General features: G+C 27.6%; 1 protein-coding gene across 3 annotated transcripts in view; it reads right to left on the minus strand.

The window, feature by feature from the left end:
• Positions 1-10,021: 10,021 nt before the first annotated feature.
• Positions 10,022-16,133, minus strand: part of LOC117181974 — a 37,715-nt gene continuing 31,603 nt past the window's right edge. For 2 of the 3 annotated variants that reach the window (XM_033374996.1, XM_033374998.1), the window contains one exon: positions 10,070-10,186. In XM_033374996.1, coding sequence (XP_033230887.1) covers positions 10,112-10,186 — 75 coding nt within the window. In that variant the 3' untranslated portion in view covers positions 10,070-10,111. Of the gene's footprint in view, positions 10,187-16,133 lie in introns of all 3 variants that reach the window. The other variant, XM_033374997.1, reaches the window with a different exon arrangement.

The raw sequence follows: 16,133 nt of genomic DNA on the forward strand, positions 1-16,133 counted from the left end.
AAAAAATTTGCATTTTTCTGAAAAACACAAAAATTTTCAATTTTTGTGTAGACATAATTATTTTAATAAAGTTCACTAATAATTGATTAATTTCAATATTTCACATTTCATTAATTTGAAATAATTAGAATGGTGGCAAAGTCAAATCGCCATAATTAAGATTCCAATAATAATATGTAAAATAAATTTGGTTTGATTAATGAATTCAAAATGTTTATATGTTGTTATTTAAAATTAAAATTAATACTTATTTTCTTATGTTAGTAATAATTTTAAACTGGAAAAGGGAAGATGGAAATTCGGTGATTCACTATCCCTTTTCTAGCTCCATGACCTAGTTCCATTTTGTTCCATTAATAAATTATAAATGTTTAAAAGTTTTTTTTATTAATAAGTTTAATTAATTTTTATTTTTTTTATATTTTTAACTATTTTTAGCTGCAAAAGTGAACAGGGAAATCCTGCATACATTATCCCTTTTCCAGCTAGTCAATATTAGTCAATCGTTCAAAATCTTATAAATCAACAATAAAACTAGCGAAAAGAAATCATTGGTATTTTCATTTTATACAATTGGAAAATACTCACAAAAATGTTCAATAACTAATTTTTTTCAACGTTTTAGGTTTTCCACGAACCGTAGTCCCTTATAGGTTTGAATTATTTTGATAAAGTTTTTTAATTTGATTATTTAACAGTTGAATAATTCGAAATATACAATGCTGAAAATATAAAATTGTTATAATTAACATAAAAATGATAATTTGTTTAATAAATTTTGTTTTAATAATAAATTCTAAATGTTTATAATTTTTATTTTATAATACTATTGATCTTTTTATCTGGAAAAGGGAAGAGGAAAATTTTATCATAGACTATCCCTTTTCCAGCTCCATGGTAGTTCTCTTCAACATCTAATAAATCAAGAACAAAATTAGAGAAAAGAAAAAATATGTATTTTTGCAAAAAAAATAAATAATCACAAAAATATTGTTCAATAACTGTTTTTTACGCTACGGGTTTTCCATAGAATAATAATCACTTTCTACTCACTTTTATAAATTTTTCATAACAAAATTATTATTATTATGAACGAAACTCAAAAATAATTAATTTTTTGTAGACAAAAACTATTTTAATAAATTTCACTAATTCTTGATTAATTTTAATATTTTGCATTCGATTAATTTGAAATATTAAAATGATCAAAATGTCAAATCACTTTAATTAACATTACAATGATAATATCTTTAATAAATTTTATTTCATTAAAAAATTCAACAATTTGTGAACTTTTTTATTAAAAATAATAATTTATTATTATTTTTAATTGAATTTAATAAAACCATCAATAAATTAAAAATCTTTATAAATTTTTGTATTAAAAATAATATTTTATTATTATTTTGTCTCATTATTAATTCTTTTGAGCTGAAAAGGGAAAAATCTGTTATAGACTATCCCTTTTCCAGCTCCATGGTAGTCACCCTTTCAACATCGAATAAATCAAAATTAAAACTAGCGAAAAGAAAACATTGGTATTTTTATTCAAAAAAATTAAAACATAATCACAAAAATCTTCCATAACTGATTTTTTAAAACTTTTTTCTTTTTCCACGGAATTGTAGTCTCTTTATACTCACTTTCATAAATTGTTTACGAAAAAATTTACATTTTAATGAAAAAACCAAAAAAATAATTCAAATATTGCTTATAGGTTTAAATTATTTTAATACAGTTTATTAATTTTATAAACTAACACTTGACAAAATTAAAATATACAACGTTAAAAATAAAAAATTGCTATAATTAACATTAAAATGATAATTTGTTCAATAAATTTTGATTCAATAATAAATTCTAAATGTTTTTCATTTTTTATTTTTTAATAATATTAATTTTTTAACTAAAAAGGGAAGAGGAAAATTCTGTCACAAGACTATCCCTTTTCAAGTTCCATTGTAGTTCTCTTCAACATCTAATAAATCAACAACAAAATTAGAGAAAAGAAAACAAAGGTATTTTCGTAAAAAAAAAAATAATAATTAGAAAAATGTTCAATAACAGATTTTTTCGACGTTTGATTTTTTCCAGAGGATCATAGTCACTTTATACTCCCTTTTATAAATTGTTTACAAAAAATTTGTATTTTTCTTTACAAAAATAATCCATTTGTTTGTAGAAATAAATTATTTTAATAAAGTTCACTAATTGTTGATTAATTTCAATAGTTCACATCTTATTAACTAGAAATATTAGAATGATCAAAATGTCAAATGGCCATAATTAACAATGCATTTATAAATTCTAAATTTTTATCAATTTTTTTAATAAAGATAACATTTTATTATAATGTTATACTATTAATAATTCTTTTAAGCTGAAAAAGGGAAAAGAAAACATTGGTATTTTTATTTTTTTAAAGTAAAAAAATACTCACAATAATGTTGTTCATTAACTGATTGTTTATAATGTTTTGGTTTTTCCATGGAATAATAGTCCCTTTATACTCACACCCATTAATTGTTTACAAAAAAATTTTTATTCAAAATAATCATAAATTATTTTTTTATAATATCAATAATTATTTTGATCTGGAAAAGGGAAGGGTGAAATTCTGTTATAGAATATCCCATTTCCAGCTTTATGGTAATCACTTTTTTTACATCTAATAAATCAGAAATAAAATTAGTGAAAAGAGAAAAGGGATACAATATTATTAACAGGTATAGAAAGGGATAGACTTATTAAAAACAGGCAGGTGGTAAAAAAATAATTTAAAAAAATTTATAAACAAATGCAAATATGATTATAAATAACAATTTAAAAAATTTACTAACCTTGCTCTAAAAACACCATAGAAATCTATTCCGTTCGCGTCACTGTTTCTAACAGAGTTTCATTTGGTACTGGGAATATTTAGGAAACCCAGATATGTTTAACCTCCAGTATTACGCATTGGATTCTCCCGCTATCTACGTCGAAATAAAAAAACGGCGTATTTACGAAAAAGTGCAATAATCCTTCCTGCATTTTTATAACAAATTGAAAAAACTAATTGTAAATTAAAAATCGTTTTTAAATTTTTTATTTAAATTATTGCTTTTTAATTTTTTAATTATTAATTTTTCTTTCATTAAAAAGTACTTTTAAACAAAAAGAGTTTTCTCGAATTAGCACATTTTCATATAATTTACGGACGTCTTAATTTTTTTTTAATGAAATACCGAAATGCGTGTTCCAAATAGAGTCTAAGAATAGTCCGACTATATTAAGCTGCAGAAGCAAATTTCTATTAATAAAAACTTTTATGCATTTTCAAGTTTAAATTTATACTTCTTTTTCTTTCCTCAGTAAAAATGGGTCGATAGTGAGATTATATTTGAAACAATTTTTTTGTTCTCCATTAAATTAATTTATTAAAAATTTAAATTGTTTTAATAAGGTCGATTATATTTTTTATGTAAAAAATATAAATATAGTTGCTTGAATTATATTACCAAATTTTATAACACTGCGTGCTGCCGATCCGTTGTTTCGTGAAGTGACCAGAAGTGATCAGACAGCTAGTTTAACTTTGCCCTATTTAAGTAGGTGCCAAATGGCTGGTGATTCACTGCATGAGTTAAAAAAATAATGCATTTCAGGTTGAAAAATCTATTGTTTTTTTTTAGCCTGGTCAAATTATGTCCAGAAATTTAGTACAAAATATATTTCTTGACAGCATGGTGTCCTTTTTTGATAAATATAGAAAACTTTCTTTTTCTTTTCATAATCGGAATATAAATATTTATCACCATTTATAGTATTTTCATAACGATTTTAAAGATTTTAAATATATTTTTGCTTTAAACAACACTATAGAAAAAATTTTAAAAATTAAAAAATGTAAAAAAGGAATCTTTCATTTTATTTCGCTGGATTTAATTGTCCTTCATTTTTTAAATCTTTTTTTTTTATGTTGATTACATAGAATTTTATTTTCGTTAATAAAATTTTTTTATCAACCACCCTAATTTCTCCAGATTATCGTCAATTTTTTTAACTTCAAAAGGAGTTTGGTTGAACTGCGAGACGCTGCGCCATCTGGTAGCAAAATTCAGAACTAGAAAGAGCAGGTTCGATTTTAAAGCTGCATTTTAAACTGTACGTAAAGTCGTTTTTACGATTTTTTTTGTGCAGCTTAAAGTATCTCCTGCAAAATAAAAATAAATTTTTATTGAAAGCTAAGTTTGTAAGATGGAATTAACATCCTATACAGAGAAAAACGCATTTTTATACTAAAAAGTTTTTCTAAAAAAAAAAAAACAATTATGCAGAATTCCTAAATATCAAATCAAGAATCCAAAGACCGAATTTTAAAAACCACAATAAAATGTTTCTATTAAAATTTGAAAAAAAATATAAAAATTTTTTCCTAAAAAATAATAGAAAAAATTTCTTTGTTGGAAAAAAAGAAAAAAGAGTAAGCAAAACAGTGGTTTCGTTACAGTTCATTGCTGCTAGATTTTTATAAATGTTTTTTGAAATTTTTATTTGATAATAAAAATAAAAAACACGAAAGAAATAAATCAGAGAAGGAGTGGGAATTTCATTGCGTTCCTTCTGATTTTTCTATCCTCTTTTTTCATTTTTGTCCAAAAAAGAAATTTTTTCTTTCCTTTTTTAGGAATCTGCACAATAATTTGATTCTTGGACGTTAAATAAGATTCTAAATTTGATTTTAATCGCATCTAAATTTCTTTAATTTTAAAAAATATTCTACTATTAATTTTAATTTTTAACAGATTATGAACTTAAATAAACTTATTTTGAAGCAAAAATAAACTAAAAGTAAAGTTTTATTAATTTATACATTAATGATTTATTATCTGAAAAATCTGAATTAAAAGTTAGGTTAGAATTCGTATTTCAATCGTTATTTGAGATGAAGATTTATTCTTAGAATTTAATAATTGCTTCAAACTTCACAAAACAATCGTAAAACACTTTTATGCGCTCATTAAAATTCTACCTACTCTTCCTAGTTCCTTCTCTTGGCACTAGGTGGCGAAATGGTCGCCCACCATTCCAAATAGAAAAACTTTTCTTTTCATAATTGGCAACAATAAATTTTGTTACTATCCTTTATATTTGTCTAATAATTTTAAGTAAATTGTTATATTGTTAGGCAAAGAAGAAAAAAGAAGTATAATAAAATGAAAAAATGAATGAAATAAGAATGAGGAAAAAAATGAAATAAAATGTAAAAATAAATCTTTGTTTGTTGCTTAATAAATTTAAATTTAGTTCAAGGTTATAGTCAATTTTGATAACGAGAGAAAAAGTTTTATTTTTCTCTTTAAAATCGAAAAAAGAAATATTTTTTATTATCCCTTGTGTTTGTCATTTCATTTTTTTTGTCACACAGACTCATTTCTTCAGAAATTTGCATCGTGAGAATTATTTTTATTTAATATTGGCAGTGTTTCTCTAATCATTTTAAGTAGATAATTTTTTATTGTTAGACACAATTAAAAAAAAGAAAAATTTAGTAAAATGAAAGTTAAAGAAGAAATAAAAGAAAATGAAAAGACAGAAAGAAAAGGAAATAAAGTTTTCATTTGATTTTTTGTATTCTTCGTTTCATCTTCTTTTATTTTTGTTACATCGGATTATTATAGTTTGTACCCAAAAAAAGTGAATTTAGATCAAGATTATGGTCAATTTTTATAATTATAGGAAAACATTAAATTTTTTCTTCATGACAGGAAAAGAAATATTGTTGATCATCCCATTTTTCTATTTTTGGAACCAATAAGAAATAAATACAATATAATTGAATGAAAAACTTAAAGCAATAAAAAGAAAGACAAAAATTTAAAGAAGGAATCTTCTTTTATTTGATTTCATCAGATTTCATTTACTTTCATTTTTTTTTTTTTATTTTTTCATTTTGATTACGTCAGATTATATTTTTCTTCATTTCATATTTTCCTTGAAAAATGAAAGAAGAGAAAATAAAAAGAAAGAAAATGAAAAGAAATAAGTGAAATGGAATAAAGTTTTCTTTGGATTTTTTTTTAATTGTTCGTTTCATCTTCTTTTATTTTTGTTACATCGGATTATTACAGTTTGTACTCAATAAATGTAAATTTATGTCAAGGTTATAGTCAATTTTCATAATTATAGGAAAAGTTTTCTTTTCCTTTTCATAATCGGAAAAATTAATTTTTTTGATCATCCCTTGTGTTTGTTTAATCATTTTGAGTACATTTTTCTACTGCTGGACATAATAGAAACAAAAAATTTAATAAAATGTAAGAAAAAGTAAAAAAAGTGAAATGAAATGTAAAGAAGAAATCTTCTATAGAAGATTTCGTTTTCTTTTCATAATTGAGAAAACAAGTGATTTTTATCATACGTAGTCTTGGTCTAATAATTTTAAGTATTTTTTAAATATTTTTAGACCCAATAAAAAACATGTAATAAAATGAAAAGAAACGACACAATAAAATAAAATGTAAAGAGGCAATCCTCTTTTATTTTATTGTATCAGATTTCATTTTCTTTAATTTTTTCTTTCATTTTGATTAAATCTGATTATTAATTTTTTTCATTTTATTTTTTTCTTTCACTGATTCCTTTCATCATGAATTTCCATTTATGTTTGATTTTAAATCGAGTATAATAATTTATTACTCAATAAATGTAAATTCAGGTCAATATAGTGGACAATTTTGATAATTGAAGGAAAAAATTAATTTTTTTCTTCATAATCGGAAAAATAAATATTTCTCTTCATTCCTTGTGTTTGTTTAATTGTTTAAAGTACATTTTTCGATCGTTAGACATAACAGAAAAAGAATACAACAAAATGAAAAAAAACTGAAATAAAAAAATAAGGCAAAATGTAAAAAAGGAATTTTCTTTTATTTGATTTTATTTTAGTTTGATATCATTGGATTTTATTTTGTTTCCTTGCATTTTTTTTGCCCCACAGACTCATTTCTTCAGAAATTTTCCTCTATGTTTGATATAAAATCGATTATTATATTTGTTTTTCAATTAATGTACATTTAGGTCAAGATTATGTTCAATTTTGATAACTGTAGGAAAACATTTCTTTTTCGCTTAATAATAAAAAAAATATATATTTTTGATCATTCCTTTTGTGTTTTTAATAACGTTAAGTGCATTTGTCTATTAATGGATAAAATAGAAAAAAAAACCTTATGGAATATAATAAATTTAAAAAAAGAAAGAAAAAAATGATATACAATTAAAAAAATAAATCTTTTATTTTATGTAATGTGATATTGTTTTGTTTTAAAAATTTGCATCTATGTTTGATTTAAAATTGATTATTATAGTTTATACTTAATAAACTTAAATGTAGGAAAACATTTATTTTTGTTTTTATAATCCAGAAGCGTGTGCCTAATCATTTTAAGTAAATTTTTCTATTCTTGGACACAGTAAAAAAATCGAAAAAAAAATAAATAAAAAATATTGTAAAATAAAATGTAAAAAAGGAATCTTCTTTCATTTCATTTTAGCGGATTTCATTTTCTTTCATTCTGATTGTTTGGATTTTCTTAACTTCATTTTTTACCACATACTAATTTCTTCAGAAATGAGCAGATATGTTTGATTTGCAATTGATTATTATAGTTTGTACTAATTAAATGTAAATGTAGGTCAGGATCACGGAAATTTTTATAACTGTAGGAAAAAATTTTTTTTCTGTTCATGATCGGGAAAATAAGTATTTTTGGTAATCAATAGTGTTTCTCTAATCATTGCAAGTAGATTTTTTTATTTTTGAAAAAAATAAAATAAAAAAAAGTGAAAGAGAAAATAAAATAAATGGTAAAAAAAGAGTCTTGTTTTATTTTATTTCATCCTATTTCATTTTTTTTCATTTTGATGACTTTGGAATTTTTTTTTCATTTCATTTTTTTCACAAAGACTTATTTCTTTAAAAATTTGCGTCTATGCTTGATTTAAAATCGATTATTATGGTTTTTATTTAATAAATGCAAATTTAGATCAACATTATGGTAAATTTTTTAAATATTTAAATAATTAATATGTTTCACCATCCCTTGTGTGTGTCTAATGATTTTAAGTAAATTTTTCTTCTTTTTTTAAAAATAAAAACAAAAAATATAACAAAATGAAAAAATAACAGAATTAAGTGAAAAGAAATTAATAAAATGTAAAAAAGAATCTTTCTTTATTTAATTTCATCAGATTTCATTTATTTCATCACATTTAATTTTTATTTCACCGAATTTTTTTTCATTTTATTTTTTATCACACACACACACACACACAATTTAAGTCAAAAAAATTAATTGTTTCAACAATTTACTATTATTATTGATAATATTATATTTAAATATTGCTAGAAAAATGCAGTTTCTTCTGAAATTTCTGACTTTTTGTTTAATTTCAAATTAAAGTGAGGTAATAATTTAATTTAGCCAAAATAATTTTTTAAACAAATTATTATTGTTTATGACTATTTTCGTCTATGTGAATACCTGATAGTTGGGGTTTAATTTTTAAAAAAGTTCATTCTACACAATAGGCAAAAATAAAGAATAGAATAATTAGGAATAGGTAGAAGGACTCAATATGATCGGTGTGGGAAATTTCAAGCAAATTTTAAATATCCTTTTTTTCATAAAAATATATTCACAAAAAAGAAAGAGATTATTTAAAATTTAGTTTTCTCTATTGTTTGTTTATTAATTGTTTTCAACTAAGCAGGTGAAGCAAAGTTTAAGATTTTATTTAAAAAACCACATCTTTCTAGCACTTATCTAAGAAAAGATAGTTATAAACAATATTAAATTGTTTAAAAAACTTTTTTGTCAACTTTAAATAATTATTATGTCACTAAATAAAAAAGAACAGAAAGATAAAAATTGCAAAAAACGCAACTATCAGGCATTACTATAGATGAAGATAGACATAAACAATAATAGTTTGCTTAAACAATTATTTTTGCTAAATCTAATTAATTCTTAAGTCACGCCTAATGAAAAATAGACAAACATTTAAACTTTTCGGAAAAAACCGCAAAATTCTACCAATTAAGCAAAGAGAATATTATTAACAATGGTGATAAATTGTTTAAACAATTATTTTTGTTAACTTGAATTCATTATTACTTCACTCCTATTAAAAATTAGACAAAAAGCCAGAAATTGCAGAAAAAATAGTATCTTTCTAGCATGTTTTAAATACAATATTATTAATAATAATAATAGATGGTTTGAACAATTGATTTTCTTGACTATAATTAAATATTTAACTTGTCTTAATTGAAAATTTAACTAAAAGTGATTTTTTTTAAATTGAATTTTTTAGCATTTTTCTAAGAGAATATTATTAACAGTAATAATAAATTGTTTAAACATTTACGTTTGTTAACATTAATAAACGATCACTTTTCTCTAATTGAAAATTGGACAAGTGGACAATTTTTGAAAAAACTGCGTCTTTCTAATTATATTCTATGAGAAAATGGCTAAAAAAATAATAAATTGTTTAAACAATTTCTTTAAACATCTATTCATTATTATTAAATTGTTTTTTATGTGCTACAAACAATTAACATTAAAAAACCGCAAAAAAGTCATAATTAACGCCAAAAACTCGCGAACCCCACTTTTTCATTTATGGGTTTTTTTGGGACCCTATAAAATTGACCTATGATCTTGATATTTGAAAAGTGATATTTTATTCGTATTCTATGGTTAATTTTGAAACGGAATGTTGAGTTGCAACTGCATTGAGATAATATTGAGGATTTTGAAAAAGATTTACAAAAACGCCTTTTTTTCTTATGGGAAATGCGCGTTGAACTTCATGGGGCTTGCGGCACCTCTAAATATAATTTTTTCTCAAACCAAAAAAAATTCATTTTTTTGGTTTTTTTTCACACAAATTTCTAGAAATTTCTATCTATCAATGATTTAGAAAACAATGATTATAGTTTGTACTCAATAAATTTACATTGAAGTAAGGATTTATGGTCAAGGATGTTTATTTCAACGTGGACATTTTCTCCTGATGAAAAAGGTAATAAACGTAATCTTTTAATATAAATGAAGAAAAATCATCTCTTGCAACATGCCCGAATTAAGACGAGAGCGTTTCCAGCATAGCAGCCCATGGCTATAAATCCAAAAACCTGAAAAAATTTATGTTTTTAATATTTTTTCAAAGGTTAAAACTAAGATTTTTAAATAAAAAAACAAAAATACAGTGAAACCCTTTAATAGTCCTCCCTTCTATAGCCCTTCCGAGAATTGAGGCCGCGCCGCAGGTAGGTGTAACAGGAGCTGCGCGGGGTGCGCAGGGTCTGCGGTTATCACTCAGACGAGCACTCAAGCGGGAACAAACAAAAATAGAGCGGGCTATAATGATTTAGTTCCCACCCAACGTCAGCCCCAAAATCGGCACTATAGAAGAGTTTCACTGTATTTTTATACACTTTAGAATATACTAATGGAAATCGCGTAAATTTCTTTAAAATCCCTATAACTTTTTGCACAGCTGAAAAATAGCGAAAAATAAAATACTGACATTGTCATATTTAAAAAATATATATTTGAGACATACCATACCTGAAAAAACAAAATGGTAGCATCTTTCTTTGATTAAGGCTGAACAATTTCATATTTAAAATATTTAACTTTTAACTAAAGCCTTTTTTTTATTATTAATTTCAGTATTCTTCTCAATTAAAAACTGTGCATGTACGAAATTATTCATCATTTTTTAACCAATAGGACATTTTTTAACTCTTTTAAATTATTTGAAATTTACTTGAATTATATTGATCTATTTAGAATTCACCTTACGTTTCTGCAAATTTTCTTGAAGTCTGTTTTGACTTGCCTTGAATCTTCTTAAATCTACTTTTGATTTCTTTTTAATTACCTAGAGCTCTTTTAAATTGTCTGGAAATATTTTTCATTCACCTTGAGATTTTTTTAATATTCTCAAAGTAATTTTTGGAATACCCTTGAGATCCTTTTGGTCTTTGAAATGCTTTTGAATCTTTTTAAATTTTGGATCGAATTCTTTTTCAACTCTGTTAAAGTATTCTTAAGGTTTTCAAAATTTGTTTGAATTATTTTAAATTCACCCTGAACTCCTTGAATCTTTTTTAATTTACTTTAGGCCCTTTTTAAATAATTAGAAATCTTTTAAATTCTTTAGAAATCTTTCAAATCATTTCTTGTTCTTTTGAATTCTTTCGAATTCTTTTGAATACTCTTCAGATTATTGTGAATTATCGTTAATGCTTTCATATTTCTTTTGAATTCTTTTCAAACTTGTTAATTGAAAAAAATATATTTGATTATTTTGAATTCACCTTGACAGTTTGCAAATTTTCTGAAAGCCTGTTTTGAATCACCTTGAATATTTTTCAATTTTCATTAGGTTTTTTTTCAATTGTTTTAAAAATGGAGTTTTCTAGTTTACCTTAAGTTCTTTAAAATCCTTTTAAAGTTATTACAAAATTTTCTGAAATATTTTGAATGATTTCCAAGCGTCTTAAGTTCTTTAAATGTTTTCAAAGTCATTTTGGAATCCCCGTGAGTTCCTTTGAGTTCTTGCAAATTTTCCTAAAGTCTGTTTTGAATCTCAATGAATCTTTTTGAAAGTATTTAAATTTCTTTTAGATTGGTTTTAAATCTTCTTTTGAATTCTTTCTAATTATTTTGGATACTCTTCAAATTATTATAAATTTTCGTAAAATTTTTAGATTTCTTTTCAATTCTTTTCGAATGCTTAACTTATTTTCAAAATTGATAACTAAAAAAAAATTATGTTGAATTATTTTGAATTCGCCTGAAGATCTTGCAAATTTTCTTAAAGTCTTATTTTATAGTCTATTTTAAATCTTCATGAACCTTTTTGAATTTATTGTAATTTATTTGAAATTGTTTTCAAATGTTGTACATTCTTTAAATGTTTTCAGTCATTTTGGAATCCCCTTGAGTTCCTTCGAGTTTTCCTTTGAGTTTTTTTTTAATTCTTTCAGTTCTATTTAAACATTTTGAATTGATTTTAAATTCTCTTGAATTCTTTTTAATTCTTTTGAATTCCCTTGAATTCTTTTTTAAAGATTTTAAATTCTTCTCAAATTATTCTAAACATTTCTGAATTATTTTGCATTATTTACAAATCAACAGGAGTTCTTGCAGATTTTCCTGAAGTCTGTTTTAAACCTGTGTTAATCTTTTTAAATTTATTTTAAGTCTTCTAAATTGGTTTGAAATATTTTCAATTCTTTGAAACTCTTTCGAATTTTTTTGTAGTTCTTTAGAATTCCTTTAAAATCCTTTTAGATTTTGTACTTTATTAATTGCAAAGCGATTTGCTTTGCAATTTTTTTAGTCTTCGAGGAATCTTTTGAATTTACCTTGAGTATTTTTTTTCAATTTTCTCAATGTTGTTTTGGAATCCCTATGATTTCCTTTCAGTTTACTTTAAGTACTTTCAAATTTTTCAAAATTCTCGTTTAATATTTTGGAAATCTTTTGAATTTCTTTAAATTCTTTTTTAACACTTTAAAAATTTTTTTAAATTAAAATTCTTTTAAATTATTTTTTCACAATTTGAATTCACGTTGAGTTTTTAAATATTTTTTAAAAGTATTTTTTCAATATCTTTGAATTTACTCTAAATTCTTTAATTTGTTTTGAAATCTTTTAATGACGGGAAATACTTTGGATTTAACTTAAGTTTTTTTAAATGTTTTAAAAGTCTTTTTCGAATCCCCTGGAAGATTTTTAAATTGATTTTAATTAGTTTTAGATTGTTTTAAAATCTTTTAAAATCTTTGGAAATATTTCCAATTACTTTGAATTACTTTTGAATTCTTTCACATTGTTTTCCAATGGCTTAAAAGATACTTTAATCCTCTGGAAACTTGTTTTATCAACAATGAATTTTTAAATGTTCTCAAAAGCCATTTTGGAATTTCCTTGAGTTTTTTCGTGTTTAACTTAAGATTTTTCAAATCCTTTTTAAATTATTAAAAAAGTTTCTGAATTGTTTTGAATGATTTGGAATTATCCATGACATCTTGCTAATTTTTCTTTAGTCTATTTTAAATCTTCATGAATCTTCTTAAATTTATTTTTATTTATTTGAAATTGTTTTTAAATGTTTTCAACGTCATTTTGAAATCTCCTTGAATTCTTTTGAGTTCACTTTGAATTTTCGACAATTTTTTCAAGTTCTCTTACAACTTTTTGAATCCCTGTTTAATTCTTTTGAATTCTTTTAAATTCTTTTTTAACGCTTTTAAATTCTTCTTGAATTATTTTAAACATTTCTGAATTATTTTCTATTATTTAGAATTGACCTGGAGTCGTTGCAAATTTTCCTAAAGTCTGTGTTGTATGACGAATGTCAGATTTGAGAACCTCAGCTATTTTTAAAACAGCCTACGGACGTTCACTCAAATTTTCGAGAGATGATTGGGAGTGAAAGTTTTACGTGACCATTTAAGAATTCCTGAGATTCTATGGACGAGTTTGCTCACCCCTATAAAGCAATTTGCATTGTCTTGGCACATCTGAAGTGCCCAGACGGCCCACAGATAACCGAAAATTCCTTCCCAGTCAACTTTCCACGTGCTACCGTCGTGTTTTCGTGCAACACGAAAACATTGCGGTAGGTCCAAACACGTACGCCAGTGTCTATCTCTCTCGCGCGCTCATCTTCTCTCTCTCTTTTCTCTCTGCTCTACCTCTCTTCTTAGGCGCACTGGCGAGACCGGGGAGCTCAACCAGCGCCGGATCACCCAAGTTCAAAACACTTTAAGAGAAACGATGTAGAAAAATTATAAATAAAATAAAGAAAGTAGCGAGCAAGAGGGTAGTCCAGGGTTGAAGTTGAGTACAAAAAAAACGTTTCAGGCGAGAAAAATATTTTAATTAAGTAAGTAACTAGGCTTATTGTTAGTAATTTTAATTATATAGGTGTAAAGGAACAATTAACACAAGACAGCCATCTTTAAATTAGCCGAAATAGAGAGGCAGTTGGGCGGTAGTTTTAAAATATAAATAAAAGTAAATATAATAATAATAATCAAAATTAATAATTAATGAACAGAAAAAATCAACTGCCGTTCTATTTGCCCTAGCTTCGTGATTCCTTCGGAATAATGAAGCTGGGATAGTACTTAGCACTAGTTTTAAGTTTCACTAAATTATCTTAATTATTTCTATTTTTAAATTCAAATTAATAATTAACGGTTTTACATTAATTTCGGTGCTGACGCGTGAGATCCAAGGTAGTGCGTTCGAGGCAGCGCTTCCCCCTCTGCTAACTGCGACTTCGTTGTCGGCGTCGCAGCAAATCAGCGAGCCCGCTGCCGCTCCCACTGCTCTCGGACAGCCTCCCGCTCGGTCACCGAACATCGAGTCTGGTTTTGTAGAGTCAGTGCGCTTTAGGAAGTAAGGAGAGCCTGAGTTCCGCTCTGCTCTCTCTCTCTCTGTCTATGTGCAAAACTTTTCTAAGAAAAATAAACGGTCCTCAACCAACTTCATTAGTGTTATCTGCTGTCCGTGACAGCCTACCCTCTCATCACCTTCTCCATACCATCGAGCTATAGTGCCAGCAGAAATCGTCGGCTTCAACCACCAAACACCCTCGTGAGTTAGTTGTCTTCAGCTGTCAAGTGTATTAAGTGTTTCGCGAACATCAGTGAAGTGTATAAGTGAGTGCAAAAAAAAAAGAAAAGAGAAAAAAGAAGGGTTTGTGGTGCCAGGCTTGCCTGATAGTGCCATTCCTCGCGATTCACGGTGCCTTCCGTCATCCGAGGGAACATCGGCCGAAAGGTTGTTTTCTTCTCGGGTGGTGCGGTACTTTCGTGGAGACATTGTCGGCCGAGAGGTTGTCGTGCTTCCATTGGAAGTATCAGGAAGCGGGCCGAGTCGCCCCAAATGCACTCTCTCGATTTTACGACCACCCGAGTGTTTTTCCACACTTCCGCGTGTGTACGGTGCGCTTTCCTCATTGACCCCCTTTTATGTCAAGGGAAGGCCGAGGACCGCGACCTAATCGCCGGACGCAGCTTCGCTGGGCGCGTCAAGCAGAAGAGGCGGCATTACCCGCAGAAGAGCGGGCTCGACGAGCCGCCGAGCGTCAGGCAAATCACTGGGAACGACAGCCCCAGCGAGCTCAAGGAGAGCAACTTCAACGGGCCGTCAACGAAGCAGTTCGCCCCGCCATCCCCAATTCACCGCCTCGTTTCGCCGGGCCGCCTTACGACCCACACGAGCCTGGGTTGCTGATACCCGGGGCTCCCAATCTATTAGAGATCCGTCGAGGTAACGACGGAACACGGGACCCACGGCAGAGACATCCTTTCTCTAGTCGTCGCCTAACTCTGTCCTTGCGGGTGCCGCGGTTTATTTGGGAACCTCGGTACGTCTTCCCGCCGACAAATCTCACCCGACGGGACGACTTTCCAGCGGCCGGACCAAGCCGGCCTATAGTACGGGACTGCCCAAATTCTCCCCCATGTCCATGGGATTTAAAGGTGGCCCCGTCCGCACTCCTTCCAGTTCCAGGGGAACTTATGAAAATTAACCTCGTTGTCATACCGGGAGACAACGCTGCTAACCATCCACAGCCCGGTACAATCGCGGATGCTCAGTCTTCGAGCCGGAATCCGTGTGCCGGTGCCTCGCCCGATCTGGCCCCTCCTAGCACCCTGAGTTCCAGGATCACTCCCACGGAACCAGGATCGGACAACCTGCTTCTCTCCGCCTACGAGACGCCCGAGACGTTCTCGCCCTCCCTCCTAGGTTCCCCTCCCACAAAACGCTTCTGCGGAAGTCACCGGCGGAACATAAATTTCGATGAATAAAGGGGGGTGGGAAATTTGAGTAAAAAAAAAAAAAAAGAAGTCATCGCCGCGCGCCAATAAGCAAACCAGACCGCCGCTCCCCGGTCGGCCTCACGTGACTAGTCTCAGCCCCATCTGCGCCCCGCTTTCTGTAGGCTTCATCGCACTCCTGGCTTTCTGACTCCTCTTATCCTTAACTGGCCTCATGTGATACGAGTACCTTTCCCATCCAGCACCTGTACCTCCCGTCAGCCATCTGATT

The sequence above is a fragment of the Belonocnema kinseyi genome, chromosome 10 (genome assembly GCF_010883055.1).
Source record: "Belonocnema kinseyi isolate 2016_QV_RU_SX_M_011 chromosome 10, B_treatae_v1, whole genome shotgun sequence".
NCBI classification, from domain to species: domain Eukaryota; kingdom Metazoa; phylum Arthropoda; class Insecta; order Hymenoptera; family Cynipidae; genus Belonocnema; species Belonocnema kinseyi.